At 45.7% G+C, this 19,863-nt stretch overlaps 8 protein-coding genes across 8 annotated transcripts; 2 read left to right on the top strand and 6 right to left on the bottom strand.

Moving 5' to 3' along the window:
• Window positions 1-90: 90 nt before the first annotated feature.
• Window positions 91-2,707, bottom strand: AGABI2DRAFT_217865 (hypothetical protein). The gene is made up of 13 exons (XM_006458942.1): window positions 1,900-2,707; window positions 1,818-1,842; window positions 1,730-1,769; window positions 1,451-1,678; window positions 1,294-1,390; window positions 1,209-1,247; window positions 1,088-1,159; window positions 903-1,023; window positions 747-853; window positions 556-694; window positions 355-500; window positions 254-298; window positions 91-202 (listed from the first exon to the last, which is right to left on the bottom strand). Exons 1-13 carry the CDS (start codon window positions 2,699-2,701, stop codon window positions 144-146), a joined length of 1,920 nt encoding a protein of 639 aa, XP_006459005.1. The 5' UTR covers window positions 2,702-2,707; the 3' UTR covers window positions 91-143.
• A 1,532-nt stretch (window positions 2,708-4,239) lies between these two features.
• On the bottom strand, window positions 4,240-6,435 carry AGABI2DRAFT_66018 (hypothetical protein; the record flags this gene model as incomplete). Its single annotated transcript, XM_006458941.1, has 3 exons — window positions 4,240-5,658; window positions 5,723-6,208; window positions 6,289-6,435. 3 exons carry the CDS (start codon window positions 6,433-6,435, stop codon window positions 4,240-4,242), a joined length of 2,052 nt encoding a protein of 683 aa, XP_006459004.1.
• A 3,094-nt stretch (window positions 6,436-9,529) lies between these two features.
• On the bottom strand, window positions 9,530-10,287 carry AGABI2DRAFT_200902 (hypothetical protein; the record flags this gene model as incomplete). The annotated part of the gene is made up of 4 exons (XM_006458940.1): window positions 9,530-9,674; window positions 9,728-9,848; window positions 9,906-10,087; window positions 10,154-10,287. The coding sequence occupies 4 exons, from the start codon at window positions 10,285-10,287 to the stop codon at window positions 9,530-9,532; spliced, it is 582 nt and encodes a 193-aa protein (XP_006459003.1).
• Window positions 10,288-12,197: 1,910 nt separating this feature from the next.
• AGABI2DRAFT_65580 (hypothetical protein) lies at window positions 12,198-12,826 on the top strand (the record flags this gene model as incomplete). The annotated part of the gene is made up of 4 exons (XM_006458939.1): window positions 12,198-12,390; window positions 12,452-12,572; window positions 12,634-12,725; window positions 12,774-12,826. Coding segments are annotated over 4 exons (459 nt in total), but the record flags the coding sequence as incomplete, so codon positions are not given.
• A 561-nt stretch (window positions 12,827-13,387) lies between these two features.
• AGABI2DRAFT_183809 (hypothetical protein) lies at window positions 13,388-14,279 on the top strand. The gene is made up of 6 exons (XM_006458938.1): window positions 13,388-13,484; window positions 13,540-13,662; window positions 13,722-13,805; window positions 13,865-13,951; window positions 14,013-14,075; window positions 14,145-14,279. The coding sequence occupies exons 1-6, from the start codon at window positions 13,410-13,412 to the stop codon at window positions 14,202-14,204; spliced, it is 492 nt and encodes a 163-aa protein (XP_006459001.1). The 5' UTR covers window positions 13,388-13,409; the 3' UTR covers window positions 14,205-14,279.
• A 264-nt stretch (window positions 14,280-14,543) lies between these two features.
• AGABI2DRAFT_191085 (hypothetical protein) lies at window positions 14,544-16,089 on the bottom strand. Its single transcript, XM_006458937.1, has 6 exons — window positions 15,811-16,089; window positions 15,681-15,756; window positions 15,560-15,636; window positions 15,366-15,501; window positions 15,033-15,315; window positions 14,544-14,975 (listed from the first exon to the last, which is right to left on the bottom strand). The coding sequence occupies exons 1-6, from the start codon at window positions 16,058-16,060 to the stop codon at window positions 14,805-14,807; spliced, it is 993 nt and encodes a 330-aa protein (XP_006459000.1). The 5' UTR covers window positions 16,061-16,089; the 3' UTR covers window positions 14,544-14,804.
• Window positions 16,090-16,153: 64 nt separating this feature from the next.
• On the bottom strand, window positions 16,154-16,952 carry AGABI2DRAFT_191084 (hypothetical protein). The gene is made up of 3 exons (XM_006458936.1): window positions 16,648-16,952; window positions 16,520-16,586; window positions 16,154-16,465 (listed from the first exon to the last, which is right to left on the bottom strand). The coding sequence occupies exons 1-3, from the start codon at window positions 16,938-16,940 to the stop codon at window positions 16,211-16,213; spliced, it is 615 nt and encodes a 204-aa protein (XP_006458999.1). The 5' UTR covers window positions 16,941-16,952; the 3' UTR covers window positions 16,154-16,210.
• Window positions 16,953-18,018: 1,066 nt separating this feature from the next.
• Window positions 18,019-19,680, bottom strand: AGABI2DRAFT_191083 (B-(1-6) glucan synthase). Its single transcript, XM_006458935.1, has 8 exons — window positions 19,357-19,680; window positions 19,170-19,272; window positions 19,058-19,115; window positions 18,762-18,998; window positions 18,627-18,711; window positions 18,494-18,576; window positions 18,364-18,441; window positions 18,019-18,304 (listed from the first exon to the last, which is right to left on the bottom strand). The coding sequence occupies exons 1-8, from the start codon at window positions 19,628-19,630 to the stop codon at window positions 18,137-18,139; spliced, it is 1,086 nt and encodes a 361-aa protein (XP_006458998.1). The 5' UTR covers window positions 19,631-19,680; the 3' UTR covers window positions 18,019-18,136.
• Between the last annotated feature and the right edge of the window lie 183 nt (window positions 19,681-19,863).

The raw sequence follows: 19,863 nt of genomic DNA, 5'->3' as shown, positions 1-19,863 counted from the left end.
TAAAACGGCTTTTCTTTATCAGCTCTGTCGGATAACCGATGTGTGCATGAACCGGGAACCGGTTATGTCAAGTTGTGGCGGTGAGATAAAGGTAGATGCCGCATTCGCACGAAGAATCTACAATCGCAATATACTCATTTGGTTTATTTAGATCTGCTGTATCGAACACCGTCGAACACGTTTTCTTCTATTGCTTTGATTTCTATGAAGGTCGATCAGTCATGATCTGACTATAGCTACAGACGCCACTTACGAAGGGCAAGATGTTTCGAATAGAAACGACACAGAGCAAGATTGCCTGAAAGAAGAATGTTTAAAGACACAACAAACCACGGGACTTTTTCAAACGCGTACCCATCATGTACCACATTCCTTTCAATCCCATGTCACGCCAAGTTCCGTTAATTTCGCCTTCTTCATCCATTCCCCAGACAGCGGAACATTTCTCTGCCACATTATCTCCACAAAGTTCTCGAATACCATCTATCGCATTTCCGAGGCTGGGAACATTCAATCATGTGTACCACCACAAGAGAACAGACTAGTTGAACTTACCCCGTACAGAAGATAACAACGTCAGCCTGTAATTCTGATCCATCTTCAAACCGAATGCTAGTTTCTGTGAAGTGTGTGATTTGACTATCATTCTTCAACTTGACTCTCCCATCGATGATATACTGGCTTCCTCCGGTGTCTAATAGTGATCAATATAACATCAGAACTCGCATCATAAAACATAGGTATACCAAGATAGTAGCCCCCTGCTTTCGCCCATGCTGATAACAAGAAGCCTGCATCTTTGTAACCCCATCCTAAACGGAATCCACGCTTCTTTAGGCCATCCAGAAGCTCACTGCGGGAAAGGTCAGAGTAAACAGCAGAGATGGACTAATGACTCTTACGCATCGGCCTCCGCGATCTTCTGCGTTAAGCGATATGACATTCCCACGTTCAAAAGATTCGGGAATGATGCCACTAGCCGGTCACCGACTTCAGTAGAAGGACCATCTTCAGAGTAGAAATCTGTTTTAAGTATGATCAATGTTAATGGTTCATCGCTACGGCCTATTGACAGCCATATGCATACCTCCGAGGGTTAAGCGAAGTCCTTTTTTGGTGCTCATGATATAAGTGGAACTCCTCTGGAACATTGTCACGTCTAGAGAAGACATTAAATGAAAGAGTTGAAGTTGAGCGACTTGACATACCAACACCATGATCGGCGTAGTCGACGCTGATATCATGACCTACAAAAATAAATGACTTGAGCGACATCGATGCAAACGACCTCACCCGAAGTACAGGATCCTATGACCACAACCTTCTTTCCCAAATGATCAGTCGCTTTGCGGTGTTGTAGCGAGTGTAAGAGTGGGCCTTTGAACACATCCTAAATTTCGGTTATACGTTCATTATACCGCATGGAGCACATTGTAAAGGCGACTCATACCATGCCTGGGTACTGGGGTATAAAGCCTCTACCTCCAGAAAATCCCTGAGCGAAGATGACGTGTTTCACATTAAACACCCGCTCTCGTATTGCCGTATCCTTTGGTCCAAATTTGACAGTGACATTCCAGCGTTCAGTATTAGGATCCTGGACCACTTTAGTGACCGTTGAAGAAGTCCAAACATTGAGTTCCATCGCCTCCGCGTAGGAATCTAACCAGTTGGCAAGCTAAGGAAAATCACTGAGAAAAATGAGACTTATGGACGACCTCCAGATTACCTTTCTTGCCGGTGTATAGACAGGCCAGTTGGGAGGGAATCTGGGCTGATATCAGTAGAATGGCAGTGATGGAAGGCGAATGACACACGGCATGTAAGGAAGGTGATCATACCCTGTACAAAAGCTCCAGTAAGCGAGTCAAGCATGTCAGAGTAGAAACCATCACGCACAAACGGGGTCATGAAGACATAGCGCTTCATATCGATTTCTCCAATTGTCACCAATACGCTCATTCTTTTCGATAACAAGCGAATTTACTCCGAGACTTTTGAGGCGTGCAGCAACATCCAGACCACTTTGTCCTCCACCAATGATGATTACAGGTGGGTCTTGGTCGGCGAACTCTCGTTCCTTGCGACGAAGGGATTCCCATGATCCGCTATCCGTATTGTGATTTCGCAAGTGACCAATCTTCTCCGGAAAGCCTTTCAAATCTTCTAGGTTGGTGAGAATACAATGGGCCTTCCATTCGACTCCATCACCCTTCTTTGTTGGAACGAGGCGCACTACGCCCGATCCGAACCCAAGTCTGGTCTCGAATTTGAAGAGGGCCTGGATCCACGCGAGATCTGGATAAGGAAGTTGAAAGGCGGGGAAGGCACCCTTATCAGTTGTGTTGATCTTCACGTTCCTGATTTCCGATAACTTCAAACGGTCTTGAAGAAATTGTCGGATAACGGGGGTGCTTTCGAAGGTACGCAAGTCCCAAGTCAAAGCTAGCAGGTCTCGCCAATACACAGATGGCTCTTGATTGAGCTCTGATGCTGGAGGCGATGCTTTTAAAAGGGATGGAGAAACGAAATTGGACTCTAGAAGTAGATCCAAGATTTGTTGTACGTTGTCCGCTTCACAAGCAGAACCAAAGGCCTTGATCCAGTTTTCGGCGACTGAAAGGGCATCGATGTCGTTGAAGTCGGAAGAGACGAAACCGAGTTTGTTCAAAGTGGGAAGCGTTGCTTCAGAAGGATGCATGACGAGAGGCGCTTTGTGGTCTGCTGTGAGAAACCGGCGCGCTTTTTATATTTTTGACGGAAGTCATCCGCAGAAGGAACATGTCAGCATAGGTGCTATTTCCTGTACCAAAGAGGGGCTCGGCAAAGTAGGTGATGATAGGACCCCGGAATATCCCTATAAATGTTGGGTACGGATTTTCCAAAATTCCGGGGTTTTTGTCCGTGCCAAAACCGGTGTTTTCGTCCGGAATATACCCGGCCTCCCCCTAAGGCGTCCAAAATTGTCCGCGAGTTTGACCCGGCCTTAAAAATACCAAAAAAATCGCCAAAAATCTTCAAAATATTCCAGAAGGCTCAGATTAGAGTATTGTACCTAGCTACGAACTTCCAAGAGCAATGGTACAGGTGTGGGGATTACTTAGTCAACTGAGCCACAGCTGCAGAGATCCTACGTAACCCACGCTGAAGCGAATGAAATATTTGTACATCTATTGAATCAAGTGTTAAACCTGCCGCGTTTATGCTCGTCGGTGGTAGCGCAAGCAGAGTGAGCAAGTGATAAGGAGCCAGGAATCCGAATTGGGAAATTCCAAAAGCGGCAGTGGTCTCCGAACATGATGTGAACTGATTTCCACGACTATATTCGAAGACCTGATATGCAATCCTGGACAATGATGATACGTTGGAAACAGATTTGGTGACGAGGCTGTGATTTACACCTTTTCCGAGAGATTTTGAATAGAAAAAAAGAACTAATCGTCGAGACATGTAAGATGCGAGTTGGATACTAGTAATCAAGTACTTACCTTTTCCAACACGAATTTCGTTATCAAAAAGAAGAAACACAAAATCTCCGCATTTCAATTCTTTGTGCATTGTAATGGCTCCAGTGGCGAGTAACGGCAGGTGAGGAACATCATGTTCCCGAAATACTTGCTCACGACGACGAGCCACCTTGGGAACATCCAAATTTATTAGTGAATTATTCATGCCAGTAATAAAGTTGAGATGCCTCACATTATTAGCAGCCTCTGATGACACGTATGCAGCGTTGGCTGCATTTCCGGTCACCGGAAGTGACAACTGGGAGTCTCCATAGCCCCGTTTTCCAGTCCACCGTTCTATACGATTCGCACCAGCAGCAGGACCAGGCTGCACGTCCCTCATTACCTCATGAAGTTTCCCAATCAGCTCCTGATGAATAGTCCTACCCGAAGGTTCCTTTTGTTCCCCCCTACTGCGTCGAGCGCAATGTTTTGCATGGTCGGGTTGGTGTCGGTAGCGCGTCTCGAAGAGATATGTGAAGTCAAGATCTTTAAGAAGAACGTCACTCTGACCCAAAGGCCGAGTTGGTTCATCCACAGATCCAACATTCGGAATTAAGGGGAGAAAGCCGTTACTCAAGTTGCGCGGCTGAAGTTTCTCTGTGGTGGCAGCGAAGCGATTAAGTTCCATTTGTTCTTCAGTTAAAAACTGAGCCGTCTCAGCTGAGAGTTTATCGGAAGCTTCATATCTAGAACAATTGATCAATGACTCTTGATCCATTTTATACTCGGATTACACGACGCACACATTGAGAACATCTTGAGTTACCAATGCTAGAGCAGCACTTGTCAAGCTAGACACGGCATTCTCCTCCTTTAATGGTAACAGAGGGCGTTTCGGATCATTGGCACGAGTGACTAGAGAAAGAAGGTGAGTAGTATCGAATTCTTCCTGGTCACCGACTTCGTCCATATCATTGACAGCATCTTCATTTCCGACATCGGGAAACCAGCTACGTATCGACGGAAGTGGGTGGCGGGCGTAGCGTGAGCGCAAGCGTCGAACGTTGATACCTAGTATCGACAAAAGGTTATCAACTTCATCGAAGGCGATGGCAGCAACATCATTGATCTGTAAATCGGTTGGATAGACTGAAAGCTTAGCAAGGTCAAGACCGCCAGTCATAAAGTACGTATGACTATATCCCATGGCTGGAAGTTTTGATTTCTCTATACCTTGCTCAGCGCGAAGGTTCTCTTGACGAATATGAACGTGAAGTTTGGATGCGAGGTGAAGGAAATCGGCATATGAGAAGTTGGGGACTATCTGCCGCGCTTGACCAAAGATATGTTCGCAAGCTTCTGTTGAATGCAACCAGGGCATCAGTGGCTCAGCCGTACGTATGAAATCCCGGTATATGAACACAAGCGAAAGATATCCTTCAATTAATGTAGTCGTAATCTTGAGAGCTTCACGTGAAATAGTGTGAACTCGATGCGAGTAATTCGTGGCCGATAATGTGGCTAGCCACGCGTCAATGAAAAAACGAAGGCGGAGCAAACTTTGAATTCTTTCTTCGTGACTGGTAGAGCGGCTTTGAAAACCGTCGATACCATCACCACAAACAAACAGATAGATGATATCTGCGAGCATCTTATCACGAAGGTCACTATCATTGCAAATGAACTTGAGGGTGTCGGCAGAAAATAATCGAGTTGCTGCATTGTCGTCCTGCCTGTCGAGACGTTCAACATCACGACGATATAAGGGAGATCCTGGTGCAAAAGCCACGTCACGCATATGTGAATAGCCTGCAACGTGGCTTCCGAGTACGAGTAGACGGGCGCCTGAGAAGAGGTTGTTCCGCAATGTTTTGAGGGCATGTTTCGAGTCCTGTATCATCGCAACAGGCTGACCACCAATTATTGGGATTGTAAGGCAGATCGGTTCCTCACTTTGCCTTGGGTTTTCAATTGTGTAATGTATTCGACTGTCTCCTCTCTCAGTTATGATATCTTGGGCCTTCCGTTCAACTGCGGCGCCATCACAGGCATATGAAACAACCCGGATATTGCGTTGAATGAGGCCACGGAGAATATGTAATGAATATTCAGCCAATACTTCAGCACTAACGCTATTGGGAATTGGGAGAGCAGCGATGGCCAGAGGTGTAGTCCGCGGCCTCGAAAGTGTGATAGTCCATAGTCGGAGCTGAAGGTTAGATACACGTTAGCCCAACTTGCGAATGAAAATTGAGATGATGATTCGGGCGTACCTTACTGGCTTTCCTTGTTTCCTGTTGTTCCAGTATCAACCGTAAATTGTCGGGATCAGCAACTCGGATTGGACCATCGACTCCACCAATTAGAAAATGTGAATGTTCTTTGGCATCCCAATACAAACGGAAGGCGCTAAGAAGCATAGTGTCATCGCACGCGACACATACAGGACCCGTGTAACTGAGTTGCTGAAGGTGTTCTTCAACGAGCTCAAAAACCTGGTCCGTGATACCAAGAGGGAACTTGGGATCTCGGGCTTCTTTAATGCGAATTGAACGTTCAGATCGGGCAGGTAAATGTTCTGCTAGTGCCCGATAGGCAGCGGGACTATAGGTGCGTATAATATGGCAGAGTTCGTCCCAAGGCGGTGAATATTTAAAGTTTCGGAGACTCAGACCTTTCTCCAAACGCTCTTCTTTTTGTAACATCACTTGGATGAGACCATTAAAAATCTCATTTTTGTACTTTCCAGACAGCACACCCTTCGCATATTTTACCAGGGGCTCTTTCTGGAAAACATTCAGTATCAAAAAAGGTATACAAATAATAATATTCGACTTACTGAACGTTCGATCAAGTCTCTGAGGCCGTGGATTTCAGCATAGAGGTTCCCAACCACTTCATTACGGAACACCTTATTCACATACTTCATATTCGAAGCATTAGGTTTCTCTTTGCGAAGTGCCCTTTTGAAGGCCGCCAAATCCATGACCTTACAACAATGGTCGCAAGTTGGAGCTTCTTCTGAGTCGTGGGTATTGAGCATTTTGTCACATGCTGGCGAGTAAATGCGCATCAACTGATGATCATACTTCCACCGATGTGAAATTGTCTGCAGGCGTTCAACAACACTCCTTTCTTTTTCATCGAGATCCTTCAGTGACTTATTGAATTCATTCTTTGCTATGTCTCGCCTTTCGGAACCCCCGCCGCCAGAACCCGAAACACGTTCCAACAACACCTGAATACGTGGGTCATGTTTGGTGGAGAGCCCGCTGCAGGGTATCTTGGACGGTGTTACTACGATAGGCTTTGGAAAGGTAGCGGTGTGGCTATCCTTAGGTTTGAAGAAACCCATGGATAGCAAAGTAGGTGTTTTGGCGGTCTTGGATTTTCGTTGGATTCTAGCTGAGCACCCCTCCAGATGTTGATTCCACCGACTTCGATCCAAAGGTCCCTTGAGACGAACGACTTTTCCACACCCACTAATATGACGGGCACTACAAAGATCACCAGATATGAATTCCACATGAGGATCGCCCTTCCGCAACATCGCTTTCCAATTCTCGACCTGCTGGTCCGTAATGCTCAATGTCCCATTTTGGTAAGCCTCCTTTCTTCTTCGCGCAGCCACTGCCGACTTGCTTTGTCCCTCACCCATTTTCTTCTTAGGCCTCTCGTCATCACTATCCCCGCTCATACCCAGACCCTCCTCCCGTTCCCTGTCTTTTCTCTTTTTTGGGACCCATGGTTGGAGTTGGAGTGGTATGTGATCACTCTCTGCCGTTGGCTGCCCCTTGTTTTCGTTCAATGGTCCTCCCTTCGGTTGCTTCTCTTTGCCGTCACAAGGCTCTGGTTTGATGACCAACTTATTGTTGATGCTGGCCGTTTTGTTGACAGGCTGTGGCCGTTGTTTTTTCCCATCAACGATTGTGAGAAACGTTGAGACCCGACTCAGGGCAATGTCACCGTGTTCATATTGCGTCCACAATGCGGTGTCTTGAACATGATGTCGCAACGTATTCAACATAATCATGCCGCAAGAAAAGCTGTCCTTTTGAGGACAGCAAGGTAATGTATTTCGTTTATTATCGAAAGTTTCGTGTGTTAACTCTTTCAGCCATAGGCATAAAATATCAAACACTTTGCCAGGAGGCATGTTTAGAGGATCGCCTAGTAACGAGGTAAGAATGAAACACTATATGGATGCATCTACAAACGTCTACTGACCATATCCCACTTTCTGTTCTTGAAAGTCAACAAAACCCGTGATCCAGTGCATGTCATGGATGTGCACCGGGAAGAACATCTTCTTTGGACGTTGCGAAGTAATTTTTCGGGCCACTGAAGCCACTGTGTCAGATAAGCCCGGAGTTTCTGTCCGCTCGAGTGACCATGCGAAGAACCAATCGACGACCAGGATGCCTTTCGGAGCGGTCTCAGCCAAATCTTCCAACATCACTGATACGATGTCATCATTCAACCAAGTGTTTCCAAGGAGTGTGGTGCAGCTGAGCGCCTGGACTGTCCCTCTTCCGTAGGTGAGGTACGTATTATGCCCCAATCTAGCCATTACATCGAGGGCATCCTTGGCAGCGGTTACAATTTGCCGACCGCCCTTCCCCTCAGCCATCTCCTCCAACCATTTGAGGCTCGTCTTCCATGCCTTCCGCCGAGAACGAATGTTTGACATCTGCGTCCAAAAGGGAACTACCCACAATGGTAAGTGACTCCTTCCGTCGTTGTAGCGAGGGTCTGCGACTGATTTATGTCCATTCATCCACGCCTGGTTAAGCGACTCGTGTAGTTCGAGGAGTATAGTGGGTGGAGGAAGGTCACGAGAGTGTAAGACGTTTAGCGGCGTATCTGGTTCATTGCTCGAGAACCATTTGGTAGCGCTGACAACAACGAGTGATGGATCTTGCCTCGGAAGCTTCGTTGCGAGAAACTCCAGGACCGGCATGCTGTTTGGCGGGAATGTGTCCTGGATCTTGGGTGGAATGGCAGTCGTTGTATTGGCAGCATGGCGGACAAAACTGGGTAGTTCATCCGAGAATGTTTTGCCCTTCGCAATCCACTCCAAGGGATTGAAGGCACTACATGTGTCAACGATATCATCAATATCGATAGTTTTCATGTCGCGAACTGAGTGAAGGCAATCTTTTTTTTTTTTTTCAAATCATATGTCAACCGATTATTATTTGATAAACTATACCAGTTTGTTTGTCTTCTCCGAAACATATATACCAAAAGCAGAACAGAAAACATATAAATTTATTAAAATAGATAAGGTCACCTGATCCATCAGGTCAGGTCACTGGTCAGGTGCTTGTCCGAACCCGTACCCAACATCTGCAAAATTCCCAGTGCTTGTCCGCACTTCCATACCCGGCCTCCTCGGCAAAAAGGGCACTTTTTTGTCCGATTCGTACCCAGCCTAAGGGTCCGGGTCACCGATTTTTGTCCGGATCCGTACCCAACATTTATAGGGATATTCCGGGGTCCTGTGATGATGGAAAGAAGATTGATTGGTCATGAGGCATCACTGTGACACCGGTGTACCGCCACACCCTCCTACGCCATCATTGAATATTGACTTCAGAGAAGAACTGGTTCTCGCGTTTGTCTCTGTCACTTGTGGATAAATATAACCGGTGATTACCATTCGCGTCGAAGGCTTTAGGATAAACAAAACTCCAATCGTTTTACAGTTTCCTCACCCAGGTTTATCGACAGGTGACCTGTCCCCCGTGCTGCTCTCATGATATGCTACACCTTGATGCATTGATGGCCGGTGCTCTGGCGCGACCTCATTAATTCTCATGACTTTCTTTCCGACTCGAGTTGTATCTTACGGGAGAAAAAGCGCCCGAAAAATGACTTCTACAGGTATTGTGCCGACTCTTTCAATGTTCAAAGTGTTAATCGGCGTCCCATATATGTGAGTTTGTGTTCGTTCACAAAGTTCTGGCTCTGACAAGTCGCCCAAGTAATTAACATTTAGTTCATCTCCGAAATAAGTCCAATTGCAACAAGTATCAGATAATGTCCGAGATGTATCGTCGTAAGTTAAAAGTCCCATATCAGTTACAGTCAAAGTAATTCCCTTGGATAACAGCAGGGCAACCTGAGGTATCGCGATCGAGTGGGCAATCGTCATAGTTGTCGCAACACTTGATACATGCCCTTCTATCGCCCGGCTCAACAAGTTCAACATAGTGATTATACCTGAATGACTCAGTTAGACGTAAGTTCTAATAAAGAAAACGCAAAGGACATACCCTAAGCAAACGCTGTCTATTGGATTTCCATTACCTCCAGCACCTCCACTGGAATCATATTGGCCTCCACCGTCATTGGGGTTGAGGCGGCTAAGTTTCTCGGGTCGTATACAGCCAGTTACTGATATTAAAAAGTCAGTGTCACCATGGCGGGTATGCAATATCGAGGACCACGAACGTTGAGCGAATCTCCCACCACTTGAACTGTGACCAGTCTTGAACTCCACGTTGCTCCAGAAATCAGGTGGAAGTTGTCCTTGCGTTGAAGAATATCTGCCGGCAGGGGAACAATAGGTCTTCGTTCCTCCAGGATGTTCACTGTCTCCAATATTCGTGTTGGGGTTCCGTGGCATGATCATACTGTACAATTGGAAATATCGAATCTCGAATTTAATGAAGGACGATAAGATGAAAGTAAAGGCTGACCAGAAATTTTCGGCGTCAGTAACGTAGACAATATTGTCGACGGCCGGATCCCTAGCTTGAAGCTCCGGGACGCTGACTGCTGGTGAAGCAGATGCAGCCATAACAACTGCCAGCAATGCAAAGATCGTCTTCATCATGATAATTTCGTTAGATTTTCAAGAACGATTGGAGTAATGTGTTGAACGTAGGAACTGGATTGGGGATTTGAAACAACTTGGCTTTTATGCCTGCCAGGTACACACATCCTTGCGAACCAGAGTGAACGACGAATTGAGTTGCAATTCAGGGGGCCGCCCTCTTCGGGCCGTATAAGACACTGAGCACGGCTTTCGTTCCCCGTCTGCAACACTGTCATTGAATTCAGCCATATGTTTATATTTTCGTATAAATAGCCATTACTTCATGGACGCGGAATGATCATCACATTCACCAGCTCGGATCAAGGGGCCATAGTGTCATCCAGGCTAGAACTCTTGAAGGCGTCAGTCGCTTGATGCAACCGGTAAGATCTAAAGTCTATACACAAATATATACATTTGCTATACAGTTGCTGTACAGCATACAGACTCCTTCCGAGAATATCGGTCTGGCGAGATAAAAACTTGATCATCTGATAACACAAGTACGATCTAATTCGGACTCCTCTCTTCTTCTATCTAATCACGGTCTGTTGCTCCACATAAATGAGCGCACCTTTAAGCCCGACGTTTCATACTTGTTTGGCGGTTCAAGTTCCACTACTTTTGAATTCAGCATGCCATTCATGGAGCCACACGAATCTGACACTGGCCATGCGCGAGAGTCGGTTCAGAGCACCCTGAAAGCAACTTGCAAAGAGTTCAAAGGGCTGTAGCCCCTTTTGATGTTGGTGAGCAGCCTCATGATCAGGTTCGGCCCAAAACCGGCCGGATCAAAGCAACAGCCTCGGGATTGGCTCGGGCTTCAAGGCCGTGCCGGCATATTATCACCACTGGTCTGGATTCTGAACGGGACGAGGGCTTCATTACAACTTGAACTACACCGAGTCAACAGACGCATGCAAGTTTCAACGGCAGCCGGCGGCCGACGCTTGACTCGCTCACGTCTAATTTTCCAGTCACGCATGGCCTTTTGCTCCCGCCGTCGTCCCTGCGAGACACTCGGACCCGTGCTATGTTGGCTCTCCTACGGTTATTGGTTTTCTTTTCGCGATGTCCTCAAAACAATCGTATACGTATCTGGATTGAAACAGACCATCAGCCATAGATCATCAGGCTTCAAGTTCGGAAACTTTATCGGCTCATTGTTCATTCCATTTCTTGCTTTATCCGCTTGCAGTTGCTTGCGTTTCTCGCATCATAACGATTAGTGTATGTGGCGCAGAGTTCCACTTCAAAAATAACTTTGGAAAAATGGTCCAGAGGAAGGTTATTTACCGCACAATTCACGGTACTCAGTCAACTTGGTGAGTTCTTTCCTGGAAGTATCACTTTGATAGGAATTAACGAGAATTGCAGACCACTTTTGTACGAGCTATCAGCGAACATTTAATCTCACAGAAATGGACCCAATTCCGAGTTCTGAGCCTCAACTCGACGTATTTGGACTAGAGTTTAATAGCCCCTTAACCATGCGCGGTTTGACAATCTCAGTGTTAGTTTGACAAGTACCCAGTCTACCTTTCAAGCGAGTGGAGTCGCCAGTGCTTAAATGTTTCACTCCTACGAAAATCGGGTCCGATTTTCACCGGAAATGACTGCATAGGTGATTGCACCAGGTCTATGGTTGGTTCGTGGATTAAGAAGTCGTTAGTCCCTGGGCGCACAGTCGCTAAGTATATAAGTCACTACATCCTCAGGATATCTATCTCACTCCATTGTACAGAGTTCCAGTCAGAATGGTTCACGTTTACCGCATTGAATTTCTCGTCGCCTTGATGTTTGGTCTGGCTCACGTCCTTGCCGCGCCGAACGCTGCTCCCGACAATACAGTGCGGGTGGACAGCAGCCAGAAATATTGGTACAAACATTCTTTCCATTAACTTCCATGAATCGAGGGTGATATTGCTGCACGTAGCATGATCATGCCTCGGACGGCTCATACCAATATAGGTGACAGCGAACATCCTGGTGGCACAAGGTCATACTGTTCTGCATCGGCACGCACCTCGGATAGTCAGGGGCTCTTACCGGACAATTTTTGGAGAAACGTAGAGTTCAAGACTGGAAAGGGAAAAGGTGGAAAGAAATGGGCTCAGTGTCAGTGCGAATGTCATTTTCTTTACCCCCGTGCACGCAAAATTGCTCACCCCGGCTCAAGTGACCGGATGCATTAGGCCTGAAACACTTGATCGACTTAATCCTCGAGATGCTGGGGGTCAATACGACTCCAGCGGCGGTGCTGGAGGTAGAGGGAATCCGGTGGGTAGTAAATGCACTGGGTGAGTAGTATCTTCAATTCTGCTGATATGAAGTTTACACCTATGGAAAACCTTTTGGTAGATATAATCATTATGTTGAGTTGGTAGAGCCGGGAGGTCCGCGCGCTTGTATAAGATGTTGTGATGATCCTAAAGATTGTCCCGTGAACCGAGGTAAGTCCTTTCGAGATAAGTGCTGTATCAATACTAATCGGGGGGAAGATACTGCCGGATGTCCTCAAGTTATACCTGGAAATTACTTCAATTGTGGTTGAGGAAAACAGTGCAGTGTCAATGACTTGATCATGTACGACAATCGACCTTTGCCGTAGAGCTATTCTTAGAAGATTAGATAAGATCATTTGCAACTTCATTAAATATTAACCTCTGACATCCATGACATACTACTTGAGCTCCACTCGCCTGACTGGACCTTAAAGCTTATTAGTTCCCCTTGGGTAGGGCTGAAAACCCTCACCGGCTTTCCACTTTCCTTCAATTGGCCCATGATCACGACTATCAGTCTAGCGTGTGGACTGGTCATACTGCCTCCTTAGAATCTTGAGCCAGGGCTGATACTTCCCCGTAGAGCGCATCACTGATCCTTTGAAGAACTTAGCTTTCCTTGGGATAACGTTGATACAAGCTTTGCCAAGACGCTCCATTTCATTATTTGTATGACAAATGTACGGCAGTTTAAAATGGCCGTTCATATCCTTGAAACACCGTTCATTGACAAGCAAAGATGGAAATCATGTACGGTATGTTCATGCCGCGATCCTATCCACGGACATTATTTAAACTCTAGAACTACTGCCTCACTATCTTACCCCACCGCACCATCACACCTCAGCCACAATGTTGTTCCCCAGCTTCATCTCTTCTGCTTTTAGCATCGTAACATTCGGTGCCATATTCGCGCAAGCACAGACTGTATGTCTTGTTTAATTTTCTTCCATTTTATTAATAAGTTGTAAATCAAATCAAGCTTGCGGCTGGTAGATACCGTATCTTCAACGGTGAACAGTCAGCTCGTAGTTATCCTCCCGCAAGGCAAGGGACCAGAACCTATATAACCATGTCCAATCAATTTGCCAGTATTTGGGAGCGGGTAAATTGACATTCAACATTATTGGCAAAACAAGCTGATGTTTATATGCACAAAACTAGTGGGATGTCAGTTCCGATGGAAATGGCGGCTATTTGATTCATAGCACTGGAACAGATGCTGTAGCTTACGCCGATCCCACCCTCGTACGTTGACGTAACGCAACTTCAAGACTAATGTATGACTGATGGCGGCGGGTTTATAGAATGCTGAAGTATACGCTGCTCTCGATGGTCAGACTACTTGGTTCATCGAGAATAAAGGGAATAATGGTCAAGATGACCTATACGCCGTTTGTCGTTTCACTCGGTTCCCGTTTTAATCTAGATGGTTAATAAAAACTTCTTTTCCAGATCAAGGTTCCTTTCCAAGATTTACTTTGGACGAATACCCCAAGGAACATAGGAGATAACTATGTCAGTCACTCCATCCTCATACATGTCAGACTAACTAATTCACTCAAATTCAACACTGTGATTTCTTAGATCACACTCAAAGGATCTGATGGAAGCGCGGAACAAAGATTTGTTTTTCAAAGTGTGTAACGATGATCAATAGCTAGACATTTACTGTATATACTGGTTTACTTTCCATGAAATTTTGAATGTATTTGATACCTAATATTGCGTGCATTCGGTATATGATGAATTGAGTGATTACTAGATTGACATGGTTGTACCCGCTCCAACTTCGGAAAAAGGTGACAACATTGTCGGACACTTTGACTAACGGTCGTAGTCAAAGCCGCTAGTCACATTTAAAGTTACCAGGTTTCTGTTGAGGAATACAATTTCGACCGTGGCAAGTGTATTGTGGCCAGGGACACAAATTGACTTGCAGCCGGGTTAAGATACACTTGATTGCAACAGTGCTTCTTATAGATGTTATCGCTTTGATGTGTAAAGCACCACAATTTCCGTCGAGCATTTAATTATCTCTATCATCACCCAAGAACGCGCCAGGTCACTATACTACGATTGCAATATCAACGTTAGAACGACATAATGAGCGTAATAAGTTGTATGGCGACCCAAGAAAAAACAAAACTCATTGTTGTTTAACGGCGTGGAACTTCCGGTATGACTAACTCTTGAACACGAAACATGCACAATAAATTTCTTAAGCGGATCGAAGTAACGAAGAGCTCAGTCAAGACCGGGGGATGCAGATGCGCTTGCAGGTTGCAGAATGCGACGTTCTGGTTGAGCAGCACCGGGTGCACCAAATAGAGAAGATAACATGCCACCAAGAGGATTGGCAGCCTGTGTCCGAGGCGGAGGAATGGCAAAGTAAAGGGTTGCTACCTCATTCAGCGCCTAAATAGCAAGAAACAACATTCAGTAAGCGCGCAGTGCATCTGATAAGAAACATGCCTTCCGGACTTCCGGAGCGGCCAACGGCCCTCCTTGACTCAAATATGTTCCACAAAGGCGCACCCAACTCTCTCGAGCGACTTTATTCTGATCACCGTCCGCACGTTGACAGGTCACAATGGCAAGTTGGCAGAAGTTGATAAGAGGGTCCGATGTGATCACCACCTCGTCATTATCCCCGATTGAGACTATATTTGCGGAGGGAGTATATGTCTTAGGAAGGCCAGAGAGGAAATGTTTGATGAAGGTGCGGGCCGCAAGAATATTGCCGTTGAGCAAGTACCTGAGGATTATTAAGGATGCAAATGATAATGTGCATAAGAAGCAACGTACGGGAAGGTACCTCTCAGTGCAAATATACCTGCCCGCTCTCCACCTGACCATTGTAAGAACATCTCGGCGAGTGAACGGGCGCTGTCTCTCAGGCCCGATGCCAAGAAATGCGGCTCCGCAGCGGCAAATTCTCCATCTAAGTAAGACAGGGTTATTGGATTAACTCATCCTTGTAGTCTGATTTGGATCATCACCTTTGAACAACAGGTCACCGATGTAATGCTGGAGATCTGGGTCACCAGAAGGGCACTGCCCAGATTTCGCTGACCATCTGGAGGCGGTAAGTGATAGGACTTATAAAAAGGATGAACTCACGGAACAGCTTTATCTATGAGCGTCTTTCTCCATGAACCGTCAGAACCAGTAAGGGCGAGCAACTGCGTTAATCTGCCTAGACCAAGTCCTATGCTCAGTAATAAGAAGACGCCAGATGTGGAAGGCAGACCTCTGCTCTCTTCTGTAACCTCTTCACCTTTGGTATCGTACACATCTAGCAAGAACCCGGCAAGATCTACTCCACTACCGACCTGACCACTCTTAAGCAGTTCCCGCGCGCTCTGAAAAAGGACATCGATCGCGGTATCATACTGGCCTGATTTCGTATACCGCGAGGCAAACGTCCGCGCCTTTTGGTGCGCTTCATATGGAAACTTCTCCACTTGCGGTAGAATGGCATTCAAGGCTCTGGAAGACATAATGGAAGATGGTGAAATGCGGTAACTTACAGACACATGTGATATCATCACTCTGAATCAAATCGGAGATCAAAAACAAGCGATGGCCCTTGTCGGAAATTTAATTTGCCGACGGCAACATGGATGTGGCCCTCGATCACCATAAATGCTTTACCATCGATTAGCTACTGTATCAATAGTATCCGGCCACAACGAGAGTGATTTTCTATAGATTCCAGGTCTAAAATCTCCTCTTACCCGGCCCTCTACCACCAGGAGACTAATCACAATCATATCCTGAATTTCAGTCGCCTCATCATTGAGCGTCAAAGAGGCGGGAAAGCTTTTGAGCCCTCCATCAATCACCCTTCGCTTCGACCTTTCATACGTAGCAATAGGATTTTCGGTATCATTATCATTGTAAAGCTTTTCAAGCGGCGTTTCAGTTCGGATTCGATGACGTATAAGAAAACCACTCACATTTAGCTGCTGGATCTTATTCTTCCTCCAAAAATATCGCCTCCCGTTGTTATTGAATGTCATGGGACTGAATTTTAAAAATATCAGTAAGTTTCCAATCTTTTATTTATGATAAACCAGTCACTTACAATGAACCAAGGATGCTGTAGCCTGATATCCAGCCCGTGATATTCTGCCGTGTTCCACCTCTAAGTGTGATCTTATCCCGACCACAGATATTCTTCGTCTCGATAAACGCAATAGGTGTATCAGAATCCGCACGACAAATCGACGTTTTCAGAGACGAGAGAGTTTCATCAGATGCGACTTTGTATAATGTCCCCCCCTCTCTACTTCGTATCAGCTCCGTACCCTTTATATTGTCCCGCCTAAATGTCATGACAAGGGGATCAAGGTTGACGAGAGTTACTTGAGAGTCCATGAGTCGGGCGAGTTTTGCTTTTTGATATTTGGGGAATGAACGGGCTTTTTATCCTATAGGTCTTCTCAGGGTCATGCGAATGTGACTCAACATCCCATTGGCAGTGGAAAAAATAGCTTTGTTCGTAACCAAAATACATCATTTAGTGGCCGCCAATTTTTTTGTACCGGAAGAGGTATGTCCGTTGATAGTCCTTGTGTCCGAATTATACGGAATTATTTTACTATAGTGGCTATCAGAAATACTGTGTATTCTGGTTAAACCAGAACGGATGAATAATGGTATTTCTAAGCAGTAATAAAGGAAGGCTAAAAGTAATCTGGTTCCGAGTAATGACTAATTTCTCAGTTTCTGACAGCCACTTCAAGAACCCTCGGAGCTTCAGTGAAATTTCGGGTCTTCATTTACTAAGCTAGTTTGAGCCAATCAAAGCACTCAGAACCGAGGGCTGAGACCAGGACCTGTCTTGGCGTTCGGGCAAAGGGGGGTGTAGAACAAGAGGCAGATTCGGACATCCGTGATGTCGCGGCCCCATGGGTGGGGGGAGATCCTCCTTATATGGCGGACCTATGTCCGGGATCAATGAATCTGGCACCTCTTGGTGTAGAATATGACTTATGAGTAACAACTGCAGGATATGAGAGATGAAATATAGACTCACTTGCAGATAACAAAAGTCTACCGACTCGGAGCTGTCAGCGAGGGTAATTTGGGAATCCACTCCGATAGATCGGTATGAGAATGACAGTTAAGGACAGAGTTTATAATGAGAAGTTGTTCTATTCTTACTTTTGCATATGGTATATTAAATACCGATATACCGGTAGAATTCGAGACTTGTATGATAACGAACAGAGTCAAGAAAATCACCAGGAACTTGTCAGCTGTGAAAAGCTACCACTAGCTCTACTCATTATAAGTTTGTACTGTCAATCGAAATTCTGTTCGCATTATTTGCTATATATGACAAACGTCCAACTTAAGCCGGGCGGATATCGGAAGCTGAGGAACTTTCCAGTCACCTCGATCATTTCTCCAGCCCGCTTATATTATCATAAACACGAGGCAACACTTCTAAGTCATCGAAGCTTTCCAGGGGTATAATATTTCAGGAAGATGCGAAGATACCACACCACGAAAACATCCTGAGATATAAGGGAAAAGGTGGGAAGAAATGACAAGCAGATAGAAATAAGTTAACAAGTAACACGGGGACTAAAAGGGAATTTGAGTCTTCCTTTGGTATCATAGATTCCATAACCCGGTTCCTGATTATCAGAGTATATATGCGCAAACCAACCTATTCCTCCTCCGGGCGCTGATTTGAAATGTGAGCAATGAGCATCAAGAAGATTGAAGTAGTCCTGAGAATACAACAGATGAGCCGATCAATCGGGTTCCCACAGAAGACTTGATTCTTTACCTTTTCATTTTGTACATTGGCTACCGCCTTGTCACTGTTTGGTTCTACTCCAGGGTATGATTTTGACGGCCATCCGTTCTTTGATCTTTTTAGCATCTTGAATTCTGGGTCCTGCGGAGTCGATGCTCACCTGGCTAAGGTATATCTTCTTTCCTTGACCGTTATTCAAAAACCAGTTTAGATCTTGTTGGACGAGTGGCCAGGATTTTTTTGCTAGAACAACTTAAGCTATACAGGGACCCTCCGCCACTCGATCACTTTACCTGTCGAAGCATCCCGAGAGAAAAAGGGCAGAATATGGGCATCAATAATGTCGATGGCATCTATAACATGGCTCGAAGCGCGATCCTAAAGCTTTAATGTCAGTCCCCGATTTCTATAATAATAACAATATTGACCTTTTGGTATGAATAAGCCATATCGCTGACAGTTACTGGAATTTGAAGTTTGGCAAGTTCGGATTTTGCACGCCACACTTCTTTTGCTAAGGAGCTCGAGCTCAAGACGCCATCAAACAAAGGTTCAGAACCGAATTGGACCACACGGACGACAAATTTGGCATATGGGTTCGAATGTAACGTCGAGAACAAAGCGTCGCGTCGGCCTTTCCATTTATTGTCTCCGTCGAATCCGAACTAGCCCGCCAGACGCATTAATATTTTTCTAAACTCGGATTACTGTTTGTGGCGCTCACCCAAATGAGTGCGTGTACACCGATCCCAGCGTGCCATGCTGCATTAATCACATCATCACTGAGATGGTCAGATGGTAAGTGCGTTATTCCTCGTCAACGGTGATGAACATACTTGAAACCTTTCCGATCACAAGTTCCGTAAATTCGTACATAGCGCCCGTGAAACCGCTGTCTGATATCCATGAATTCAGTTTTCAGCGTGTGAAGACTCTGGCCTAAAAGCAAACGTCAAAAAACATATTGCTTGGCAGCGTCCGAGTGCCAGTATGATGTTCGGACAATACAATATTAATACTCACATGCGGAAACCTCATAGCTAAAACCAACAAATGCATATTCGGTGTCCCAGTCACACCACCAGCCAGTTAAGGACGCGGGAGGGCTTTCGGGCATCTTGAAATTGAACCCAGGAAAGCAGCCTGACGCGGGTCTGAGAGCCGCAGTAGGCATCGTTACGAAAACGCGATCGTCAACATCATCCACCGAGTTACTGAGCGTTGAGCTAACGGGACATCCATTGGAAAATCCAGAAAAGAGAAAGGAAGCAAGCAAGAAACCAGCTGCAAGCCGCATGAAGGTAGCTATTGAAGAGGACGAGATTCGAAAAGAATTGAAATGGGGATGACTTTTTTGCGATCCTTTGTCCTTATAAGACAACCGGACAATAAGCCAATTCGAACTGATCCCAAAATTTCAACTCACCCAGAATAGACCGTTTTGTCCGACTGTTGGAATGCGATAGTCACGATCTAACTCCGCCAACAAGAAGCCCACCGACGACATTGATCAGTATTGAAACTTTCATC

This window comes from Agaricus bisporus, assembly GCF_000300575.1.
Source record: "Agaricus bisporus var. bisporus H97 unplaced genomic scaffold AGABI2scaffold_3, whole genome shotgun sequence".
Taxonomy (NCBI): domain Eukaryota; kingdom Fungi; phylum Basidiomycota; class Agaricomycetes; order Agaricales; family Agaricaceae; genus Agaricus; species Agaricus bisporus.
The sequence above is the reverse complement of the archived record's forward strand: the minus strand, read 5'-3'. Positions and strand labels throughout refer to the sequence as shown.